General features: G+C 40.7%; 1 protein-coding gene across 2 annotated transcripts in view; it reads left to right on the top strand.

Moving 5' to 3' along the window:
• NAA15 (N-alpha-acetyltransferase 15, NatA auxiliary subunit) overlaps nt 1-23,335 on the top strand; it is a 66,589-nt gene that overhangs the window by 14,240 nt on the left and 29,014 nt on the right. For both annotated transcript variants that reach the window (XM_075127675.1, XM_075127674.1), the window contains exons 2-12: nt 8,986-9,070; nt 10,638-10,742; nt 11,543-11,700; nt 13,450-13,584; nt 13,769-13,922; nt 15,195-15,314; nt 16,078-16,173; nt 16,318-16,424; nt 16,912-16,984; nt 21,742-21,911; nt 22,672-22,824. In XM_075127675.1, the coding sequence (XP_074983776.1) occupies nt 8,986-9,070; nt 10,638-10,742; nt 11,543-11,700; nt 13,450-13,584; nt 13,769-13,922; nt 15,195-15,314; nt 16,078-16,173; nt 16,318-16,424; nt 16,912-16,984; nt 21,742-21,911; nt 22,672-22,824 (1,356 nt within the window). The remainder of the gene's footprint in view (nt 1-8,985; nt 9,071-10,637; nt 10,743-11,542; nt 11,701-13,449; nt 13,585-13,768; nt 13,923-15,194; nt 15,315-16,077; nt 16,174-16,317; nt 16,425-16,911; nt 16,985-21,741; nt 21,912-22,671; nt 22,825-23,335) is intronic.

Consider the following 23,335-nt stretch of genomic DNA (forward strand, 5'->3'; position numbering starts at 1 on the left):
TTAGTCCCTTTGATGACGGAATTAGAATGGTCAGTTTATTTGCTTTGTGTCATACATAAGCAAACTATTAGGTTTGGATTTTACAAAACTGCAGAGGAATGTTTAAATATTTCAAAATAAAAATCTGTTAATGCATTTAAAATTCGTATCATAGTCTTTGTTCTAAACACATCCTAAATTTCAAATCTAAACTAAATAACAAAACCCTTCAAACTTTTAGGTACGAAAGGGGAACATATATTAATCCTGACTCTTTTTTTTAAAGTGCTACTGAAAGCTATGTTCTCATCAAGATGACCACTTCAAAGAAAAAAAGGGAGAAACTGGAGAACATCTGCAGCTTTAGTAGATTTCAATAGCATTTCCATCATGGTACTGTTAAAGGAAAACTCCAATGTAATAAGAGCAATTGCATCATGTAATTACAAAGAAGAAATCAAGTGTCTTGTATATAATAAAATAAAACACACACACAAAAATAACATCCTCTGTGTAGTGATCAGCTTTTGCTGTTAAAGTGTTCTCTTATTTAATTAACTGCTGTCCAACATATTACAAATCATTGGTCTTTTCCTTCACACTTTCTTATTTCACAGTGCATCTTATACAATGATCTCTTACGATCTATTTAAATAGCAGATTCGGGAAATCCAATTTGTTATCCTAGTTAGACATTTAGGTAATGTCTGTAGATACAGCGTTGCAGCAGCGCATATAGTGAAGATGCTCTATGCCGATGGGAGAGAGCTCTCCCATCGGCATAAAAAACCCACCTCCACAACATAGCACCGTGCACATGGATGCTTATGTCAGTGTAGCTTATGTCAATCAGGCAGTGGAATGTTCATACCCCTGAGTGACATAAGTTCTGCCGACATAGGCTATAGTGTAGACAAAGCCTTAAAAATATCTTGGATCCTCTCCTGCTGAATATGGCATTCTGAAACATCTCTGGAAAGGTCACAGGTTCCATATCTGTGGAAGGCTATTATACTAAGCAGGAAAACTACCTTGCTCAGTTTTTTTTAAAAAAAGAACAGTTCCACAGCTCAAAGCGGAGTAGTTTCACTTGGAGAGCTTATTTAAATAATTTTTTTTAAAAAAAAATAATAAAAAAAAATAATTTTTTTTTTGGAGAGTTTCCTGCTCCTGTTACAGAACCTCAAGGATTGCATTCAGGTAATTGTTTTTGTTGGAGTCATGAGGAAATATAGTATAAGCCCCAAAGGTGTGAAGACTTAAGCATATGTGTAACTTTGCACATGAGTATTCCCATGGGCTCTCTGCTCCAAACTACTCCACAACTTGAATCAGTGGGGCTGTTCTCACTGTTTATATTGGTGAAACTATACCCAAGTGTTTCAGGTTGCTCGTGTACATGTGCCTAAGTCTTTGTGGATTTAGTGCTACTGTGATGAAAGTATTAAAAGAAGCAAAATGGATCTGGTGTTATCCTAGTATTCCAGAAAGGAGAAAAAAATGTGTACAATTTAGTATTTGAGTCTTGCTAGTGGTTTCCCATTTGCTGAGAAAAAATCTGTTTCAAATATGTAGTTGACTGTAAACATCTTAGTAACAGTTTTAGAAAATTATATACCATACAAATAACATTTATTAGCTACATTCAAGTGAATCTAATTAGCAAGAACAAGATAATAGAAGGGAGAATCGGAAAGGAGGTGGAGAGAACAGGAAAGGATACCATATGCAATCCTCATGATACAGACTAACACCTTATTGCTGTAGTGCGTCTTTACTATATACTTCCAGGAATGAAGACCATATTTCTTCAAAGGAAGCCAAGCTCTGACTTACCAAGAGGAAAACTCTCAAGACTTACTAGGTCATTGAACTTGTACCAGACACTAATAGGAAACTTCAGTTTTCTGCTTTCCATTTCTTTGCAGTATGATTTTTTTGTGATTTGTGTGGGTTTGAGAAGTAGATAAGTCCCTCAGTTCTCTGTTATATCCAGGAATAAATAACAAAGGATCACATGATAAACTGAAGATCAAATTCAAATTAAACTAGATAAATATTGCCGGAAACCTTTATCTAATAACCACATAGCATATATCTGTGGCCTGGTCTACAACTACAAAGTTAAGTCAACATAAGTTGCTTTGCGTCAACCCTATTTGTGTATGTGTCTACGGACTACGTTCAAATTTGTCTCCGGCCAACATAAGTGCCCCGTTACAGCAACACAGTAAAACCACCTCCCCCTACGGCATTGAGTCCCAGTCGACCTACTGAGTTTGATGTAGTGCGAGTGTAGACAGTGTGTGACCTGTGTTGATCCTAACAGTCTTCCAACAGCTGTCCCACAATGCCCTGTTCCCTGCTGCAGTAGCCACTTCAGTCACAATTCTGAACTCGACTGCCAGGGTCACAGACTGGAAGCCACCCCCACACCCTATTTAAAAACACCCTTTGAAGTGTCTTTTCCTGATTGCCCAGCATGATGAGCACACCTAATAACTCTCCTTTGAGTGTGCAACTGCCCAACCGACCATGCTGGTGCCCCACACTAGACTCCTCCATGGAATAGACAGGATGTATGTATCTCCTGGGCCTGTGAGGAGAAGAGGCTATGCAAACATTGCTGTGGACCAGCTGTAAGAATGAGAACATCTACGAAAAGATTGCACAGGGGATGCAGGCAAATGGGTATGAAGTGCCATGTGAAAGTAAAGGAACTACAACAGGTATATCACAACAATTGATCTTGTGCTGAGCTGCTGACCTGCCACTTTTACACCAAGCTGCATGCCATATTTGGCAGAGAGCCCAGCAGCTGCAAGCAGACCACCCTGAAAACTTTGGAGGAGTCTGAGACCCCCTGCCCATGAACAGTGAGGAGAAGGAGTGGGGAAGTTGCAGTGGAGGGATCCAGTCATGCCACGAGTCAGAACCTGTTAGTCTCCTCCACCATCTAGCCAGTCCTGCCAGCCAAACACAGATGAGCCCAGTGAAGGGGAAAGAACCCTGGGTAAGTGTGTGCATCCATTTTCCCTTGCAATGTTTTACATTTAAAGATGGCACCCTGCCAACAAGTTAACAAGACACAGGTATCGACTTTGCGTTGTTTTACTCGTAAGAGAGGAGGTTGTGGTACAACAGAGTAGAGTTGGTATCTGCTTTTCATTTCCTTATTGGTTTAGGCGGGGACAACCTGGTGGAGCAGTTTGTTTATGTACATAGGGTATCCTTGCATGACATCTCAATTAAACTTTCATGCAGATACTCTGCAATCCTCTCCCAAAGGTTTCTATGGATGGCTGCCTTATTTTTCCCTCCACAGTAGGACACTTTCCTATGCCATTATGCAATGAGTTTGGCTGGCCACCAGTGCATTAAACAGGCTAGTGGCATACAGGTCGGGACAGCAGTAGCAGCTGTGCTCTCTGTGCCTTTGTTACCTTCAAGAGTGAAAGGTCAGCTAAAATCACCACCATCTGTAGTAAATAGTGCCAATATTCAGTGCCATTTCCCCTATACTTGTACCCATGGAATAAGGACCAAAATTTTGATTCAGACAATCATAAATCTTTACTTCCCCCCCACTCTTTTCATGGTGGCTCATACTCACCATGGCTGGGGCTGGAGGTCAGTGCTGTGCAAAGTCGCTCCAAAGCTAAAGTGTTAATAAGCATGTCATTAAGTTTTTTTTAACCTGGAATAAGGGAAGGGAGTTCTGAAATTTCTTTTTCCTTTTCCATTCTGACTGCACATCCAGTGATACGCTTCTCTGTTTTAATCACAGCTGCTGCCACTTTGGCCTTGATGGGTGCCCCTGCTACACTCTCAGAACACCTTAACTTGATGAGAAGGAGAAAGAAGAGGACGTGTTCGCAAGATCCTGCAAGCCAGTACTGCATCAGACCATGAACAAAGGGCGTGGAGGGCTGACATTGCAGACAGCAAGAAGAGGGATAGAGTGGAAAGGAGACAGGGCCAGGAATCCCAGCAGGAAAAGGAGAGGGAAATGCACTAAGACATAATGGGGATTCTGAGGCAGCAAACACAAATGCCACAGAGCCGATGCTGGTTGACATACAGGTCCAGCAATCCTGGACTCCCCACCCTTTGCAGTTGTTTGAGAATTGCCTGGTACCGGCTCCTTGCCTTCCCCAACATTCCATCTGGTCTCATGGGCCACCTATTTATCCCTACTATTCCACGCTAAGGGACAGCAAGGAAAACCACAGCTTCGCATATGCTGACCTATGAGAGCCATGGTTGGTGTATGTGTAGCCACAATTTTAATTACATTGCTATTTTTTTGCACATTATTTTTTCTGAACTGTTTTTACTACTCCAATACATTTCAATTTTTTTTCCAAATAAAATGTTCTTTATTAGTTCACAATACATAGTGCAGAATACATAGTGGTTCTCTAAGCACCCAGTACTTGAGCTCTTCTAATGGCCCACTTGTCTGGCTGTCCAAACTTGTCTGCCTGTCCAGACAGTCTCTCCACTTCTGCCCTCCACTCTGGGTGCAGATTTTCCCCTTTACCTCACAGTTACTATGCAAGACACAACAGGCAGTTCTAACCATTGGGATATTTTTCTCACTGAGATCCAATTTAGTGAGTGAACACCACTCGTGTACCTTTAATCTATCAAAAGCACATCAAACTGTCATTCTGCACCTGCTGAGTTGGTAGTTGAATCTTTCCTTGATGCTCTTCAAGGTGGCCTATGTATGACTACATGTGGGTACTTCTGGAGGGTAGGCACAATGGTTGAATTTAGTAGTAAAAGCTTTAATCTCTGTCCTGTAAGATCAGAGAGGGTGAACATGTGGCTTACCCAGAGGCTCATCCCTTATGTCATTGGACATCTGCAGTGGCATTTGGCAACCTAATTTAGAAACTCTTTACTTTCAGAGAGATTATAGAGATCTGAACCTTGCTGCTTTTCCCAATCTTTTCTGCCTACATGGCCAATAAAGATTACATTTCACATTATTAACTTCTGTGACAGAGGCTCATTGGTGACAACTGGCAGAAGGGTTCAGTTTTCTCCACAGGCTACTCCTCTCTCAGACCTGACAAACTCACTGGACCTAATACATCACTTTCATGGTATTTCTCAATGAAGGGTGAGGTCTGTACTGCACGTTTGTAACTTACCAGTACTCATAATCATTATGAGAAGTATCAGAGGAACAGCCGTGTTAGTCTGTATTCGCAAAAAGAAAAGGAGTACTTGTGGCACCTTAGAGACTAACCAATTTATTTGAGCATGAGCTTTCGTGAGCTACAGCTCACTTCATCAGATGTTTACCGTGGAAACTGCAGCAGACTTTATATACACACAGAAATCATGAAACAATACCTCCTCTCACCCCACTGTCCTGCTGGTAATAGCTTATCTAAAGTGATCAACAGGTGGGCCATTTCCAGCACAAATCCAGGTTTTCTCACCCTCCACCCCCCCACACAAATTCACTCTCCTGCTGGTGCTAGCCCATCCAAAGTGACAACTCTTTACATAATCAAGTCAGGCTATTTCCTGCATAGATCAAGGTTTTCTCACATCCCCCCCACCCCCATACACACACAAACTCACTCTCCTGCTGGTAATAGCTCATCTAAACTGACCACTCTCCAGGTTTAAATCCAAGTTAAACCAGAACATCTGGGGGGGGGGGGGGTAGGAAAAAACAAGAGGAAACAGGCTACCTTGCATAATGACTTAGCCACTCCCAGTCTCTATTTAAGCCTAAATTAATAGTATCCAATTTGCAAATGAATTCCAATTCAGCAGTTTCTCGCTGGAGTCTGGATTTGAAGTGTTTTTGTTTTAAGATAGCGACCTTCATGTCTGTGATTGCGTGACCAGAGAGATTGAAGTGTTCTCCGACTGGTTTATGAATGTTATAATTCTTGACATCTGATTTGTGTCCATTTATTCTTTTACGTAGAGACTGTCCAGTTTGACCAATGTACATGGCAGAGGGGCATTGCTGGCACATGATGGCATATATCACATTGGTGGATGTGCAGGTGAACGAGCCTCTGATGGTGTGGCTGATGTTATTAGGCCCTGTGATGGTGTCCCCTGAATAGATATGTGGGCACAATTGGCAACGGGCTTTGTTGCAAGGATAAGTTCCTGGGTTAGTGGTTCTGTTGTGTGGTATGTGGTTGTTGGTGAGTATTTGCTTCAGGTTGCGGGGCTGTCTGTAGGCAAGGACTGGCCTGTCTCCCAAGACTTGTGAGAGTGTTGGGTCATCCTTTAGGATAGGTTGTAGATCCTTAATAATGCGTTGGAGGGGTTTTAGTTGGGGGCTGAAGGTGACCGCTAGTGGCGTTCTGTTATTTTCTTTGTTAGGCCTGTCTTGTAGTAGGTAACTTCTGGGAACTCTTCTGGCTCTATCAATCTGTTTCTTTACTTCTGCAGGTGGGTATTGTAGTTGTAAGAAAGCTTGACAGAGATCTTGTAGGTGTCTGTCTCTGTCTGAGGGGTTGGAGCAAATGCGGTTGTATCGCAGAGCTTGGCTGTAGACGATGGATCGTGTGGTGTGGTCAGGGTGAAAGCTGGAGGCATGCAGGTAGGAATAGCGGTCAGTAGGTTTCCGGTATAGGGTGGTGTTTATGTGGCCATTGTTTATTAGCACTGTAGTGTCCAGGAAGTGGATCTCTTGTGTGGACTGGACCAGGCTGAGGTTGGTGGTGGGATGGAAATTGTTGAAATCATGGTGGAATTCCTCAAGGGCTTCTTTTCCATGGGTCCAGATGATGAAGATGTCATCAATATAGCGCAAGTAGAGTAGGGGCTTTAGGGGACGAGAGCTGAGGAAGCGTTGTTCTAAATCAGCCATAAAAATGTTGGCATACTGTGGGGCCATGCGGGTACCCATAGCAGTGCCGCTGATCTGAAGGTATACATTGTCCCCAAATGTGAAATAGTTATGGGTAAGGACAAAGTCACAAAGTTCAGCCACCAGGTTAGCCGTGACATTATCGGGGATAGTGTTCTTGACGGCTTGTAGTCCATCTTTGTGTGGAATGTTGGTGTAGAGGGCTTCTACATCCATAGTAGCCAGGATGGTGTTATCAGGAAGATCACCGATGGATTGAAGTTTCCTCAGGAAGTCAGTGGTGTCTCGAAGGTAGCTGGGAGTGCTGGTAGCGTAGGGCCTGAGGAGGGAATCTACATAGCCAGACAATCCTGCTGTCAGGGTGCCAATGCCTGAGATGATGGGGCGCCCAGGATTTCCAGGTTTATGGATCTTGGGTAGTAGATAGAATATCCCAGGTCGGGGTTCCAGGGGTGTGTCTGTGCGGATTTGATCTTGTGCTTTTTCAGGAAGTTTCAATATTTAAGGATTAATATAACTATATGGAAAAATATTCCGTTATGGTCTTGGAGTAAAAGTTAGTCCCCAGGTAACCATGTGTCTTGATGATGACCCATTCATGTGGGAGGGAGTTGTCACCACACCCTGGGTAGCCAATTATGTGACATGTTCGATTGCCCACCCTTACCCCATCCAAGAATAGTCACTGGAAAACTACCAAAGACAACTGCAAACAATCAAAACCACTTGGAGGTAAGAAGAAGCATTGTAACAGACAAGCGCTCGCCCTGCCTGTGAATAAAGACAAAAAAACTTGATTCAGTATATGTGGGGGTGGAGAAAGACCCTCTGCATCCATTCACTGAGGAGAAAACTTGTTGAAAGGGGGTGTATTTCATGAAAGATTAGATCTGCAAGAGAATAAACTTTGGGATCGGGGGGAGAAAACTACTTTATTTGATAGGAAAGTAACTTAATTGTAGGCCCTAGTTTGTATTGTATGAATTTATTTTATATTGTAACCATCTGTTTTCATCACACTTTCTTGTTTTTAGTGGAACCTCTATTCTTTTTCACTTAAATCTTTTTTATTCTGAGTGCTCACAAGAGCTGTGTGTTACAGAGGAGTGGTGATTTAAGGTAAAACTGGTAAACTGGGCTACATTATTCCTGTGGGAGCAGAAGACCTGTCATTTCTATGAGCTGCCAGTGTCAGGAGCTGGTTATCACACGGGAATGCTTCAAGGGGGCTCAGGAACTGGGGTGCACCACTTGTTAACCTGCAAGGTGAAGTGAGGTCTGGCATAGCCTGGAGGAGGTAAGGAGCTAACCCGGAGCTGCCACAGGCAAGACTCACTCCCGCTGTAACAAGGTGACTCTCAGCTCTGGGTACCCCAAGAACCATCACAACCGCCCTTCTCCCCATTTGTCCATCTAGAATATTTGTGTTATGCTATATCCCCTTGTGAAGAGGCATTATGCCAAAGTTGATTGAACACTTGTAAGGCATGTTTTTTTAATAAAAAAGGTAATCTGTTTTAAAGGAGTTGAATAGGTCTGATATGGCTTTCATAATGTAGAGTCTGAACGAATATCAGTTGTTATACAGGAACATTATCTTCAAATATGAATCACTTACATTGTGATAAGTATTTAGATAAACTACTTAGCCTGAGTATGGGTACAGTATGAAGATGTTTTTTAATTTTGATGAAGTGCCACTGATTCCTATTGTAAGGTTAATAAAATTGCCAAGGACATGAAATACTAGCTTTTACCGCTAGAAAAACTATATTGCTTAATGACAGGTTACAGAGTAGCAGCCGTGTTAGTCTGTATTCGCAAAAAGAAAAGGAGTACTTGTGGCACCTTAGAGACTAATGAATTTATTTGAGCATAAGCTTTTGTGAGCTACAGCTCACTTCATCTCTAAGGTGCCACAAGTACTCCTTTTCTATATTGCTTAAAGCAATAATATCCAATATGTTGGTACAAATGACTGATATTCTTAACATTACAATGGTATGTTAATGGACATAGCCCATTTTTTTTGAAGTCCAAAACTGTCCACACAGACATTTCAATATCTGAAATTATAGTGCTTTAGCTTTTTGTTTTAACATTGCATAACATTTGTGAATTAAATTACTGACTTTGTTGTTCTTCTACAGAGGTGTTATGAACATAAACAGTACAGAAATGGGCTGAAGTTTTGTAAACAGATCCTTTCTAACCCAAAGTTTGCAGAACATGGAGGTGAGGCTTCAGATGGAATATTTTAAAACTACCATAGCCTGCTTATTATATGCTTTAAGACAAGTAATACATATTTTAAGATATTTTCCATAAAACTTCATAAGTCTTTCAGCATCTTTTTGTTCATCCTTTTGGATAAGTAATTTTAAGGGGAAACCGATGAAGTACAAAGTGTAACTTTTGGAAACACTGCATCATAATGTGATACTTTATTGCTGATGTAACATTTTTAAAATCTGTCCTTAATCTTTTTATTTTTTCTCTGTCTCATATCTGAACAAGCAGTACAGTATTTGGGGAAGGGGTTGGGTCGAACAACACACACAAATTGCGGTTAGAATTATCTTCATCCTCCAGTGAGAGGGACACAGTTTGGAAGAGAAAAAAGGGTTTTTTGCCACCCAACTTTTTTTTTTCTTCTTCACTCTTTCGGTTAAACCTCTTTCAAGTACTCAAAGGAATTTCCTTTTTACCTGTTAAACTGGCATGACTGTCCTTTTCTGGAATCCACTTTAAATGACTCCCTTTTCTGTTAAAGAATGGACTGTTTAAACAGACATGGCACTCCTTTCCAGTAGAGAGAGACTATGTCTGCCTACCAGTGCATACAGGGAAAACCAACGTGCTTTAAAGTAGAATACTGGTTCCTTTTTTTAACTGATTGTTTGAGCCTCATCTGCTAACTGAATAAGCTATAATGTAATCTTTTGGACCTGAAAATAGAATAATTGGAATCTTTGTGCTACTAACTTTCCTGAGTCTAAAGTCTTATGTATGAATATTTATATGCATTAAGTTATTAGTTTATATCAGGGGTGGGGAACCTACGGGCCAGATTTGGGTCTCTGCTTCATTTCATCCAGCCCGTGGCAAGTCACTGCACTGTGGGCTGGAAGCCTCCTCTCCCCCCGTACGTTAAAAGTCCGGTCGGCTCCCAGAAGCAACCGACATGTCCCTGTAGCCCCTAGAAGCAGAGGAGATAACAGAAGCTCTGCGCGCTTCCCCCAGTACTGGCTCCGCAGCTCTCCTTGGTCGGGAACCGTGGCCAATGGAGCTGTGGGGGCGGCGCCTGCAGACGCGGGCAGCATACACCATATATATACGCCAAGGGGACGGATATAGCAGCCCCTTTGGGGAGCAGCGCGGAGCCAGGGTAGGCAGAGAGCATTTACTAGATAAACCCCCAGCCCTGAGCCCGTCTCACACCCAAACTCCATTCCAAAGCCCACACCCCGAACCTCCTCCCAGCCCTGAGCCCCCTCCTGCACCCCAGAGCCCACCCCCATCCCAGAGCCCACACGCTCAGCTGGAGCCCTCCCTCCCTCCCACATCCCAGCCCAGAGCCCCTTCCCACACCCTAAACCCCCTTTTCTGGTCCCACCTGGGAGCCTAGAGGAAGCCCTGAGTCTCCGCACCACCCCGCGGGGCTGTGTGGCCCGCAACTGATTTTTTTCTGTGGGTCAGTGTCCCCTGATAGAAAAAAGGTTCCCCACCCCTGATTTATATAATGTCTCTTGTGTTTAATAAAATAATAGATTGGTGTCAATTGAATCCTAATGTTTTTTAGAAACTCTGGCAATGAAAGGACTAACGCTGAACTGTCTAGGGAAGAAAGAGGAAGCATATGAACTAGTGCGTAGAGGCTTACGGAATGATTTAAAGAGTCATGTCTGTATCCTTTTTGAATATACCTTCCATTTGTGAATGCAGAGAAGGCTGTTGTTGGAGTAACTGATTATTTTATAGAATGTGAACAAGAGCTAACATCTATCACTGTTCCAAAACTGAAAGTGTACAACTGGTACTTTTAATATGCATATACATATACAAGTACATTTTGTTTAAACTTTTCTTGAACAATTTCATACCTAAATTTTGTGTCAAAGCTATCCTTCAAAGCACAAGCAATTAAATACACATTCTTGCTTTTGTGGGAAGAATTATAGTTGTTGAATCAAAATCATGCTGTTCTTTTCCATTGTATTTGCAAGTGTAAACTTTTTCCTTCAGAATTGCTTGCTATGGCCCTGATTTAAGCATGTACTTGAGCATGTGCCTAACTTTAAGCACACGATTATCCTATTGATGTCAGTGGGACTAATGACATACTAGAAGCTTAAATACATACTTAAGTGTGTCCCTGAGTTGGGGCCTGTATTAGGCAAGTTAAAAAATGCAGGTAATACAAGTTGATAGTCCTGTCAAACAGTAGGAAAATGAATTGCGATAATGTCCGTCCATCTCTCTCCTTTCCACCCCACACCGTGTTCCTGTAATATCAATTGGTGAAAAGCTTTATATCATCAGTTTGAATGTTCTGGTGGTGTTACTGTCTGTTACAAAGCTGGATTGATTATTTATTTATTAATTATTATTTTATTTTATTTTACCTAGTAGGCACGCTCTTTGTGCCTTTCTGGATTGATTTTCTTCACCCTCAAATGCAGTAGTACCCTTAACAAAGTTTTCCAGGCTGGCATGTCTATGGTCTTCTCCAGAGGTCAGACAAGAAGTATGATGAAGCTATCAAATGTTACAGAAATGCACTGAAATGGGATAAAGACAATCTTCAAATCTTGAGAGATCTCTCTCTGCTACAGATTCAAATGAGGGATCTTGAGGGTTACAGGGTAAGTAGAGTATTTATGTTGTTATTGGTTTCCAGGGAAACAGAGCAAAGGGTTAGTGCAATAATTAGTAACTTGCATACGGTTTCCTCGGGTTAAAGACCATAGGAATCAAAACATTAACCCTTATATGCTTAACACTTAGACATTCATACTCAGATATGCAGAAGACTACTTTCATATAAAGAATATAATTTGCTAGGTTATCTTTCTATTAAAGCAGAATTGTTCACTGGTGGACACTTTGAGTGTTGTCTAGTCTATAAGTGTCCCAGGTGTTGATAGGGCTTTTACCACTTTCTTTTGAAGACTGTTCTGCTGCCTAACAAAGTTTACTATCAGGAAAACTGTCCTGATATTCAACCAAAGTGTTTTCCTTTCATAACTTTCTCCCATATACTCATATAAGCCTCTATCTATTCCTCTCATTCCTTGGTTTTAGATTTTCAATTATTCATAGACTGTTACCATGTTTCTCCTGTTGATTATCCTGTAGCCAAACTGAACATATTTTAGTTTTCAACCTTCTGTTTTCCTTTTAAGCCAGTTTCTTCAGCCCCTGACTAAATGTGTTGCTGTTCTCTGAATTCATGTCAGTTTGTCAATAGTTTTCTGGTAAAATGTTGCTTAGAACTGAACATGCTATTCTAGGTACAGTCGCACTATGGTGTTTTGTTTCTGTGGACAAGGACTACAACCACTGCTCTCACATCTCTGCAAATGCATCCCCAAATTGAATTGCCCTTTTTTGCTGTCCTGTTGCATTGTAAACTCATGTCTGATATGCTGTAATTAAGAATTACTAGTTTTTTATCTCCCCATGTGTGTTGAAGGTGGAATATTTTCCAGCAAACATATGTGCTCATATGTTTCAAGTTGAATCTCATATGCTGTTCATGTTTCTAATTTCTCCAAGTCCCTTTGTATTTAATCTGTCTTGACTGAAGCTCAAAACTCATCACAATTTTGAATCTGTGAATGTCATCATGCAGTTTTCTACTGCTAGGTCATTTAATATAAAGGTTAATTAAGAGTGGACATAATGCAGCTCCTCCCAGTTTTATGCATTACTGTTTATTATTACTCTTAGCTGTTCTTCATGATCCCTTTCTGTTTATTGCTCATGCTTGTTACCCTCTATGTGTATAGTGACTTTTTAAAAATATTTTTAAATTACTTGCTGTTCCAGAAATCTGAGTCAAAAAAATTCATGACTCCCTGAAGAGTCATACAGCTAGGTTCAGAAACTAATTAAAGGCCATTTGCAGATGCAACTGTAATCACCATAAAGATGGATGCCATTTACACTAGCCATTCTTCATGCAAACACTTTTATGTTGAGTTGGGTAGAATCTCTGATTGAATACATACAGGCTCCTTGATAAATCTGAAGTGTCATTACAACAAGAACTTTTCCCTAGGTCCCAAACTGAAACATCCTGAATGATGCTTTTTATTTAGTAGTTTTAGGATAGAGAAGAGCATGCCTTGATACCTACATTAATGTTAGCCTGGCTCATGAGGACCGCTTAGTTGGAAATAGGACCTCTTTAGTACTGTTTTAGTTAAATGTTATCTTTTTTCACTTTATCAAACTTCAAGCTTTTTAATTTGGCACAATTGCTATTTTTTCCTTTGTACTGTGTCAAGTAGTCTTACTAAAATATATTGAAATGTTAAAGCTACAGTATTTTATGGAGAACTTTAGCATCCATGAGAACAGGAAAATTAGTAGTTATAACTGTGTTACAGGAAACCAGGTACCAGTTACTTCAGCTCCGACCTGCACAGCGAGCCTCGTGGATTGGTTATGCTATTGCTTATCATCTGCTGGAAGATTATGAAATGGCAGCAAAGATTTTAGAGGAATTTAGGAAGACTCAACAGGTATAAAAAAAGAAAACATGGAATTCTTCGTTTTGATTAGTTGTGAGCCAAAAAAAGTAATTGTCTTTCAAACACATAAACAATTTAATAACATTTAGATTTTTAAAACCAAATGAATTCAGTTTACCTTAAGTTTAAGTATATGCTACAAGGGTGAACACTCATCTGCCTTGTTTACATTCAGACGTCTCCTGATAAAGTGGACTATGAGTACAGTGAGCTGCTGTTGTATCAGAATCAAGTCCTCCGAGAAGCAGGACTCTACAAAGAAGCCTTGGAACACCTTGGTACCTATGAAAAGCAGATCTGTGATAAACTGGCTGTTGAAGAAACTAAAGGTATTTTGCCTCTTCAGGATGCTGTCACTCTTTGTGCTTATACATATCTGCATTATGGAATCTTGTGTGTGGTTCCTGTATATGCTGTTTGAGAAACGAGCTATTTTTATATGACTGAATTATGAAGTATACCAGACAGGCCAGTTTAGGTCTACAAGAGTTAGCATTGGGTCTACTGTTTTCACTGGACTTTCTAATGTTCTTGGCAGAATTTAGCTCTCTTCTGGTGAGATACTACTTCCTGGTCCTGTCATGCTGGTGGGTGGGCCAGAGGTGTCTCTCCATGGTTTAAGATTATCTAAGGTGGCTGCTATGTGAAGACCCATAGCCCAAGTTAACATTTCTGTAGTAAGCACTAGCTTGTGCTGTGAAAGTTGCTGGAATAGAGGAGAGGGGTAAGACTTTGCTCTTTTCTTCCTTTCTGTAGAGCAAAATTTCACTAAGTTATTGAGACTTTCCTCTAAACATGATTCCTTCTTAATTACCAGATCACCTCTGATGAATTCAGTCAAGTGTGCTTACTTGAATGGGTGTGTGAGGGGGAGGTGTCATCAGTTACGTGATGTCTAGTTACTTTTAAGTGTGTGTGTGTGTGTGTGTAAAATTACTTTTACTGTTTTTTAGCACTGCTAAGTCAATGCAGCTCTGAAATAGGTGGATTGTGTTCTGGCTGTAGCATCAACAGAAATGCTGGTTACACCTGCTGGTCCAAATTCTATCTTTGTTATCACTATGCCATCCCATTGCCAGCTGTCAGTGAGGGAAGAACTTGCCTGCAGAATCTCTCAGTACAACTCACAAGTTAGACAAATAGCTGATGTACAAATCTGAAAAGATGATTTTTCACACTCACACTTTGTAAACTTTTCCTTTTACTTGCAAACTGAGCATATTTGATTTTGACATCAAGAAACTATAAACATGGAATACCACGTACCATTTTTAATTACTTTCCATAGTAGAACTGTACTTAGTTCTTCAAAAATTTTAATCAAGATACATCTAATTTTTGTTACTCACTCTTAATGAAGTAGCTTCTTCTACCTATATAAGTCTTCAACTAAAAAGCTTAATGAGTTGTTGGCTATGAACATGAAAAATTGTTAAACCTCAAAATTGAAGTTCTTGTCAGTCATACCATTGATACTCATGTCTAGGAAACGTAGATTAACAAAGAATTGAGGAATGTCTAACAGTCAAATTAGCACTACGGATGTTTAGCTGTTGCATTCTTCCTCACACTCAGTGTATAACTTTATGAATTTTAAACAGGAGAACTTCTGTTACAACTCTGCAGGCTGGAAGAAGCAGCTGAGGTGTATAGAGGATTGCAAGAAAGGAATCCTGAAAACTGGGCTTACTACAAAGGCTTAGAAAAGGCACTTAAACCAGGTAATGATTTTACAGCTTGTAATAATAGAGTATCAAGAATCTGTTTTTGCTCAGTTGTCATTTACTTATGCATTGAAAACATGCATTAAGTACGTTCTTAAAGGGACACATATATTTGACAACTTCTAGTCTAGTTTTTGATATGTAGTAGGGATTTATTATGTTTTTGTTACTAACATTATCTTGAAAAACTTGCATGACTTTTTGTCCTGATGTCCTGTTTGTCTTCATTGGGTAAAAGATAGATAAATAAAAAATGGCAGATGGTAAGAGCTGTAGTCCTTCTGTTTGTATGAATGGTAGAAATAGAAGGCAAAGTCCTTTTTTTAGAAGGGACACTATCAATTAAATTTTTTTCTCTGATCTCATTTATGGTAATCTTGTGTTTACAGTCAATATAATTTTCAGGCAGAAGTATGATTTCTTTGTTTATTTACTTTGTGCCTTTGACAGCACTTCAAATACAATCAGTTTAATTGCTCCATCTGTATAGTTGGTTTTCCTCTGTGTGGGTCATTCACCCAGCAATGGAGGATAGAAACCTTTTTTTAAAAGGGGAAAATGCAATCAACAAACTTGCAGGGGGACTCATAACCGTTGTACCTGAAACTACTTTTTAATGACCTTTCAAAATGGACTACATTGCAAATTAACTATGTTACTTAAAGTATACAGCTACTACTTGCTATGCATTCTGGGGAGGGTGTAATTTAATTACCAGAAAAGATTCTTTTTAGTAGTTCCAAATTTTGTTTTGTTGTAGCCAATATGCTTGAGAGGCTGAAAATCTATGAAGAGGCCTGGACTAAGTACCCAAGGGGACTAGTTCCAAGAAGACTGCCACTAAACTTTTTATCTGGTATGTGCATTTTTGGCAAGCAAATAAAAATAATTTCACTTTTTTATTTCTTTTGCTAAAACTTCCTATTTAACAATATAAAAAGTTAAAATCTCAAAGTAATATTTGGTAAAAACAAAATCAACAGATCTTTTTCCCCCAAAGGTGAAAAGTTTAAGGAATGTTTGGACAAGTTTCTAAGGATGAATTTCAGCAAAGGCTGTCCACCTGTTTTTAATACTTTGAGATCATTGTACAAAGATAAAGAAAAGGTAAATGAATCTTTCCAACAATTTGGGTTTATTTTTATACACTAAAGGAATAAAAGCAACTTTATATTAAGTTGGAGCCTACTTTGGCCTGGAATTTCAGTGCTTAGACTGGGATCTCCCAGCTGACATTACTCTATTACTGTCACTGACTTGATTTTTCTCATTATTCTAGGTCACAACAGCAAAAATCCAGTTCTACATTTCCTATTGTGCAAATTTACATAGCTCTTTTCCAAGTCAGTTGTACCAAACCATGAACTACTTAACAGAAATCAATTAAGTGTATGTGTACACAAAATTGTCAGGATTTCTCTCTATATGCCAACAGGAGAGATGGGAATTGAGCACATTCCCCTCTGTACTAGGACTTAGTATATTGCAATAGTAGATCTCTTATTGTCCGTGTGGATAACACCAAGGACGTTCATGTTAAAGTGAAATAACACCTGGATCACTAATATTTCTTGTTTTGTCTTTGCATGTGGAGGTGGTAATTATAGAAGAGTTGGTGGTAGGTTATGAAACTTCTCTAAAAAGCTGCAGGTTATTTAATCCCAATGGTGAGTAACAATGATTTAATACTTTATGAAAACACTGTGCCAATCATATGTTATATGTAACAATTCAGGCAGGGGTGAAGGAATAGAAAAAAAACCCTACAAACTTTTGAAAGTGGAGAAGTGAGCTGTAGCCCTCCTTACAATTTGAGTACCATAGTATGTTCTCAATCTGTACTCAGAATGTATGCTGTTTTAGCCTAGGCAGCAGTCCGCACTCACTTCAAGATATCATACGATGGGACACCCTTAAATGTGATGAGGAAAGAATTATAATTATGGCAGCTATGTGAAATAAAAATGGATTATGTTGTAACTGTATTGATAGTATTTAGTATATACATTGTTCATGTTACAATAAAACTTTCTATTTACAGAGAAGAACTTGAGATGTAAAATTCCCATATTTAGATATCTTGGCCAGTCTGTCTTTTTCCAAGAAATGATGACTGTTTCACAATCTTGTAAAGACCTTCTTTGGGCAGTTAATTAAAAATTCATCCTTCCTTGAATGTGAAAACGTTGTCTACATGTAAACTTGCACCAGTTAACAAAAGATTTGTTTTTCAAACCAGTGCAAGTAGTGTGGAGATGCTCTTTAGCTAAGAGAATGGCTTACTTTATTTTGGCTTGGTTTTTTTACAATATTAAGCTAAACTGAAATAAGCCAATCTTTCAAACTGAATTCAAAATTTAAACATAAACTTGTATTGGTTTTTTAAAAAAAACTTTAAATTGGGGCACATTTGTGTGGACATGGCTGAACAAAACTCAATCTGTTTAATTTTCATTGGAGAGAAAGTATTAAAAGTAAAAAGATGACTGTGGGGTAAATCATGTCATATGTAAGGCTGTTTTAGTCATGGGTATTTTTAGTAAAAGTCATGGACAGGTCATAGTCAGTAAACAAAAATTCACAGCCTGTGACCTGTCCATGACTTGTACGATATACCCCAAACTAAAACTTGAGCCCGGGGGCCTGCGGGCGCTCGATAGGGGAGCGGTCAGTGGCGCATGGGCCGGGACCCCCACAGGTGCTGGGGGGAGCAGGTGACAGTGCACAGCCAGGACCCGTACTAGTGGGGGTGGGCAGGTGGTGGCACACAGCCTGGGACCCCCCGCTGGGGTGGGGATGGGTGGCCTGGGACCCCTGTTGTTGCTGGGGGAGGGTGCGGGGGGCGAGACGGGGTTGGAGGGGCTGGCAGGCTCCCTACCTGGCTCTGCACAATTCCCTGGAAGCAGATGGCATGTTCCTGCAGCTCCTCAGGGGAGGGAAGGCCTGGGGGATGCCGCACACTGCCCCTGCCACAAACTCTGGCTCTGTAGCTCCCCTTGGCCAGGAACCGCAGTCAGTGGGAGCTGCAGGAGCGGTGCCTGCAAGCAGGGGCAGCACGCAGAGCCCCCTCACCCTCTGCCTAGCAGCTGCAGGGACATGCCAGCCGCTTCCGGGGAGTACCATCCCAAGGTAAGCACCGCCCTCCACCCCAGCCCCCTGAGCCAGCCGCAACGGCCGCCGCAAAAGTCACAGCGGTCACAGAAAGTCATGAAATCCGTGACCCTGACAGACACGCAGCCTTAGTTATAGGTACAGTAACTCCTCACTTAACGTTGTCCAGGTTAACATTGTTTCCTTGTTATGTTGCTGAACGATTAGAGAACATGCTTGTTTAAAGTTGTGCAGTGCTCCCTTATAACATCGTTTGGCAGCCGCCTGCTTTGTCCACTGCTTGCAGAAAGAGCAACCCGCTGGAGCTAGCTGGTGAGGGCTTGGAACCAGGGTGTACCGGCAGCCCTCCGATCAGCTCCCTGTTCCCCTAAGGTCCCTGTGCGACAGCTGCCCAGCAGGCTATCAATTGCCAGCAGTTCAGCTGTCCCTTCCCGCACTGCCATGTGCTGCTCCTGCCTTCTGCCTTGGAGCTGCTCCTGGGAGCCTTCTGCTTGCTATGCAGAGGGTGCGGGGGGGAAGAGGGGTGCTAAAGTCAGGGTGTCCCCCTCCTGCTCCCCACTCCTGCCCTCCATCTCTACAGAGCAGGGGGGACACGACAGGGCTCAGGACTAAGGGAACTTGCTGGCAGCAGCTGCTGTCTCAACTTTCTGATCTACTTAAAGGCAGGTTTCAGAGTAGCAGTAGTGTTCATCTGTAGTCGCAAAAAGAAAAGGAGGACTTGTGGCACCTTAGAGACTAACAAATTTATTTGAGCATGAGCTACAGCTCACTTCATCGGATGCATTCAGTGGAAAATACAGTGGGGAGATTTATATACATAGAGAACATGAAACAATGGGTGTTACCATACACACTGTAACCAGAGTGATCACTTAAGGTGAGCTATTACCAGCAGGAGAGCGGGTGGGGGGGAAAACCTTTTGTAGTGGTAATCAAGGTGGGCCATTTCTGGCAGTTGACAAGAACGTCTGAGGAACAGTGGGGGGCGGGGGTGATAAACATGGGGAAATAGTTTTACTTTGTGTAATGACCCATCCACTCCCAGTCTCTATTCAAGCCTAAGTTAATTGTTTCCAGTTTGCAAATTAATTCCAATTCAGCAGTCTCTCGTTGGAGTCTGTTTTTGAAGTTTTTTGCTGAAGTATTGCCACTTTTAGGTCAGAAACTGAGTGACCAGAGAGACTGAAGTGATCTCCGACTGGTTTTTGAATGTTATAATTCTTGACGTCTGATTTGTGTCCATTTATTCTTTTACGTAGAGACTGTCCAGTTTGAGCAATGTACATGGCAGAGAGGCATTGCTGCACATGATGGCATATATCACATTGGTAGATATGCAGGTGAACAAGCCTCTGATAGTGTGGCTGATGTGATTAGGCCCTATGATGGTGTCCCCTGAATAGATATGTGGGCACAGTTGGCAACAAGCTTTGTTGCAAGGACAGGTTCCTGGGTTAGTGGTTCCGTTGTTTGGTGTGCGCTTGCTGGTGAGTATTTGCTTCAGGTTGAGGGGCTGGCTATAACCAAGGACTGGCCTGTCTCCCAAGATCTGTGAGGGTGATGGATCGTCCTTCAGGATAGGTTGTAGATCCTTGATGATGCATTGGAGAGGTTTTAGTTGGGGGCTGAAGGTGATGGCCACTAGCCATCACCTTCAGCCCCCAACTAAAACGTCTCCAGTGTATCATCAGGGATCTACAACCTATCCTGGAGGGCGGACAGACACACACACACACACACACACACACACACACACACACACACACACACACACACACACACACACACACACACACACACACACACACACCCCTGTTTCCTCAGACGTTCTTGTCAACTGCTGGAAATGGCCCACCTTGATTATCACTACAAAAGGTTCCCCCCCGCCGCTCTCCTGCTGGTAATAGCTCACCGTAAGTGGTCACTCTGGTTACAGTGTGTATGGAAACACCCATTGTTTCATGTTCTCTATGTATATAAATCTCCCCACTGTATTTTCCACTGAATGCATCCAATGAAGTGAGCTGTAGCTCACGAAAGCTTATGCTCAAATAAATTTGTTGGTCTCTAAGGTGCCACAAGTACTCCTTTTTTTTTTTTATTTTAAAGGCAGTGTACTTAGAGTGGGGTCAGCATACTTAAAGGGGCAATGCTTGTCTCTCTCACACAGGGTGTGTGTGTCTGTGTCTCTCTCTCTTTCTCTGCCATGCTGTGTCTCCTCCCTCCATTACTGCTACCTTGTAGAGTGTGAGGCTACATTAACAACAATGTGTTAACCCTTGAGGGCTCAGCCAAGTGCTAGTTCATCATTTAGCAGTAAGGCATTCCCTGGGAAATATCCCACCCTCTGACTCCACCACCGCAACCAATCTTCACAATCATCATTGCTGTGTACAGTATTAAATTGTTTGTTTAAAACTTATCGTGTGTGTGTGTGTGTGTGTGTGTGTGTGTGCGCGCGCGCGTGTGTATTTTTATATATATGTATACACAAAGTATTATGTCTAGAAAAAAAAAATTCCCTGGAATCTAACTCTAACCCCCCCTCCCCCGCCCACCCCCGCGATGTACATTAATTCTTATGGGGAAATTGGATTCGCTTAACATTGTTTTGCTTAAAGTTGCATTTTTCAGGAACATAACTACAATGTTAAGTGAGGCGTTACTATACTGAAGAATTAAAGCCTTTGGACTTGTTCTGGTACTGGGCACTCCATTCCCAATTCAGAGTGAACTTAACTTTAGGCCTTGAGTAGTCTCTACTGACTGGTGCTTAAGTGCTTTGCTGGATCAGGGGCTCAGCGTGTTGCAGGATCAAGTCCTTTCAGAGTCATGGTTTGTGTTGCACACAAAGGAGATATCTTATGATTTAGGGTTACTTTGGAAAAAATTGGAATACATTTATCTATTCAAGGTGGGTTTAATCCAACGCCAGCTATGTCCAAAGCTTTTTAAAGATATTTATAATGAGACCAGAATAGATTGGTGCCACTTAATCTGAGCTAGTTAAATATTTAAAGTGCTTTAAATTGGTGTATTGAAAATATACTGATGTAAATGCCGAACACAATGATATATTTCAGTTGCTAACATTTGCAATTGGCATACTATGTCTTTGACCTAAATCAGTAATTTACTGTAAAGTGCTAAGATTACTCTCCAGATAAAGTAGACATGTTTCCTACTTTTGTTTATCAGTGGGTTGAGAGGTAGATATAGAGATAAACAATGAATTCTGTACACTACATCAATAGGATATTCCTTGTGCTATATGCTGGTTAAATGGAATATATGACATCTTTTCCCCCCATAGATGACGGTAAAGAAGAACCTCCAACCACTTTACTGTGGGTCCAGTACTACTTAGCACAACATTATGATAAAATTGGGCAGCCATCCATGGCTCTGGAATACATAAATGCTGCTATAGAAAGTACTCCCACCTTGATAGAACTCTTCCTTGTGAAGGCTAAAATCTATAAGGTAATCTTGATTTGTTCTTAATTATCAGATATGACTTTTCTCTTTTATTTTGCAGTGAAACCTTTAATCATGACTGTACTTCCCTGTAGTGGTTCAGCACTAATATTGGTTGAGGAGTCGGGTTTTGTATGAGCAGACTTTTACAAAACCTAAGACCCATAGAAATGTTTCCATGAGTTCTTAAAATTCCATATAGTAGAACCTCCCTAAATTTACATCAATTAGTTTATTGCAAATTAGTAATCATTACTAATTATTAGTAAAAAACAATTAGAAAGGAAAAGTGTTATCACAAAATGTACTTGGTTGATTGACGGTTATTGTAATTTTAGTTTACTTTGCTAAATCATAATAAATTAGTAAACTTATTAATTATTTTTAAATAATCATGTCCTAAAAACACCCTAATCTGACCCCAATTCTCTGTAACAACTCAGAAAGTGCTGTAGTGAGGCCTAGTTTTATTAAGAGGTCTTAGGCTTGTGAATTAGCAAAATATGGATTAACAAGGTCTGTTTGGAGACAGTAGTGTCAAAGGAGGGAAACTATAATATTGAGATGCAGTTGTATCGCCGCTTTTTTGTTGTGAGGTATGGTTTTGTTTGTTGTAAGAAGACTGTTTCATAAAGTTTTTGGTACCTTGTTTAAATTAACCCTATTTTATAATATTTAATTTGTTAATGAAGAGTGGGTGGATAAGGCTAAACTGTATGCATTTTATAATTTCCTTGCTTACTTGATTTGAATTTTTCTTTTTAAGCATGCTGGAAACATTAAAGAAGCTGCGAGGTGGATGGATGAAGCCCAGGCTTTGGACACAGCAGACAGATTTATCAACTCCAAATGTGCAAAATATATGTTGAAAGCCAACTTGATTAAAGAGGCAGAAGAAATGTGTTCTAAGTTTACAAGGGTTTGTTCCAGTTACTATAGTTTTTGATGAATAAAATGTAGACATAATCAAGTGTAAAGTATGTTGCATATTTTAGCTGTCCTTCTGAGCCTCTATTTTGGTCAGTAATTTCTTTCCCTGTTCTGGCTGAGTTATGAAGGTTGCTCACTTCACTTGTAGCAGTTTGTAGCTAAATTTCATTTACATGGTGATAATGGCTCCATAGTTAAGGTTAAGCTGAGTTTTGCACTTACAAGGATTCAACTTCTTTGTTACATATGAAAAATGCAGTACATCCTCCCCAAAAGTACAGCACTCTGAGTACAGAAGTTTCTGCAGACTTACAGATTAATCAATTTAGATTTTAAATTAATTCTTAAAATTCCCTTACAAAATTTAGAATCCTTTGTCAAATCCTTTTTTGTTCCAAATGATCTCAACAACAGAGACTATTTAAACTTTCCTCATAGAAGTTCCATATAGTTGGTAATAGTATTCTTTGAGGTCCCTTATCTCTGGAACAGGCTATCCC

The sequence above is a fragment of the Caretta caretta genome, chromosome 4, assembly GCF_965140235.1.
Source record: "Caretta caretta isolate rCarCar2 chromosome 4, rCarCar1.hap1, whole genome shotgun sequence".
Lineage (NCBI taxonomy): Eukaryota > Metazoa > Chordata > Testudines > Cheloniidae > Caretta > Caretta caretta.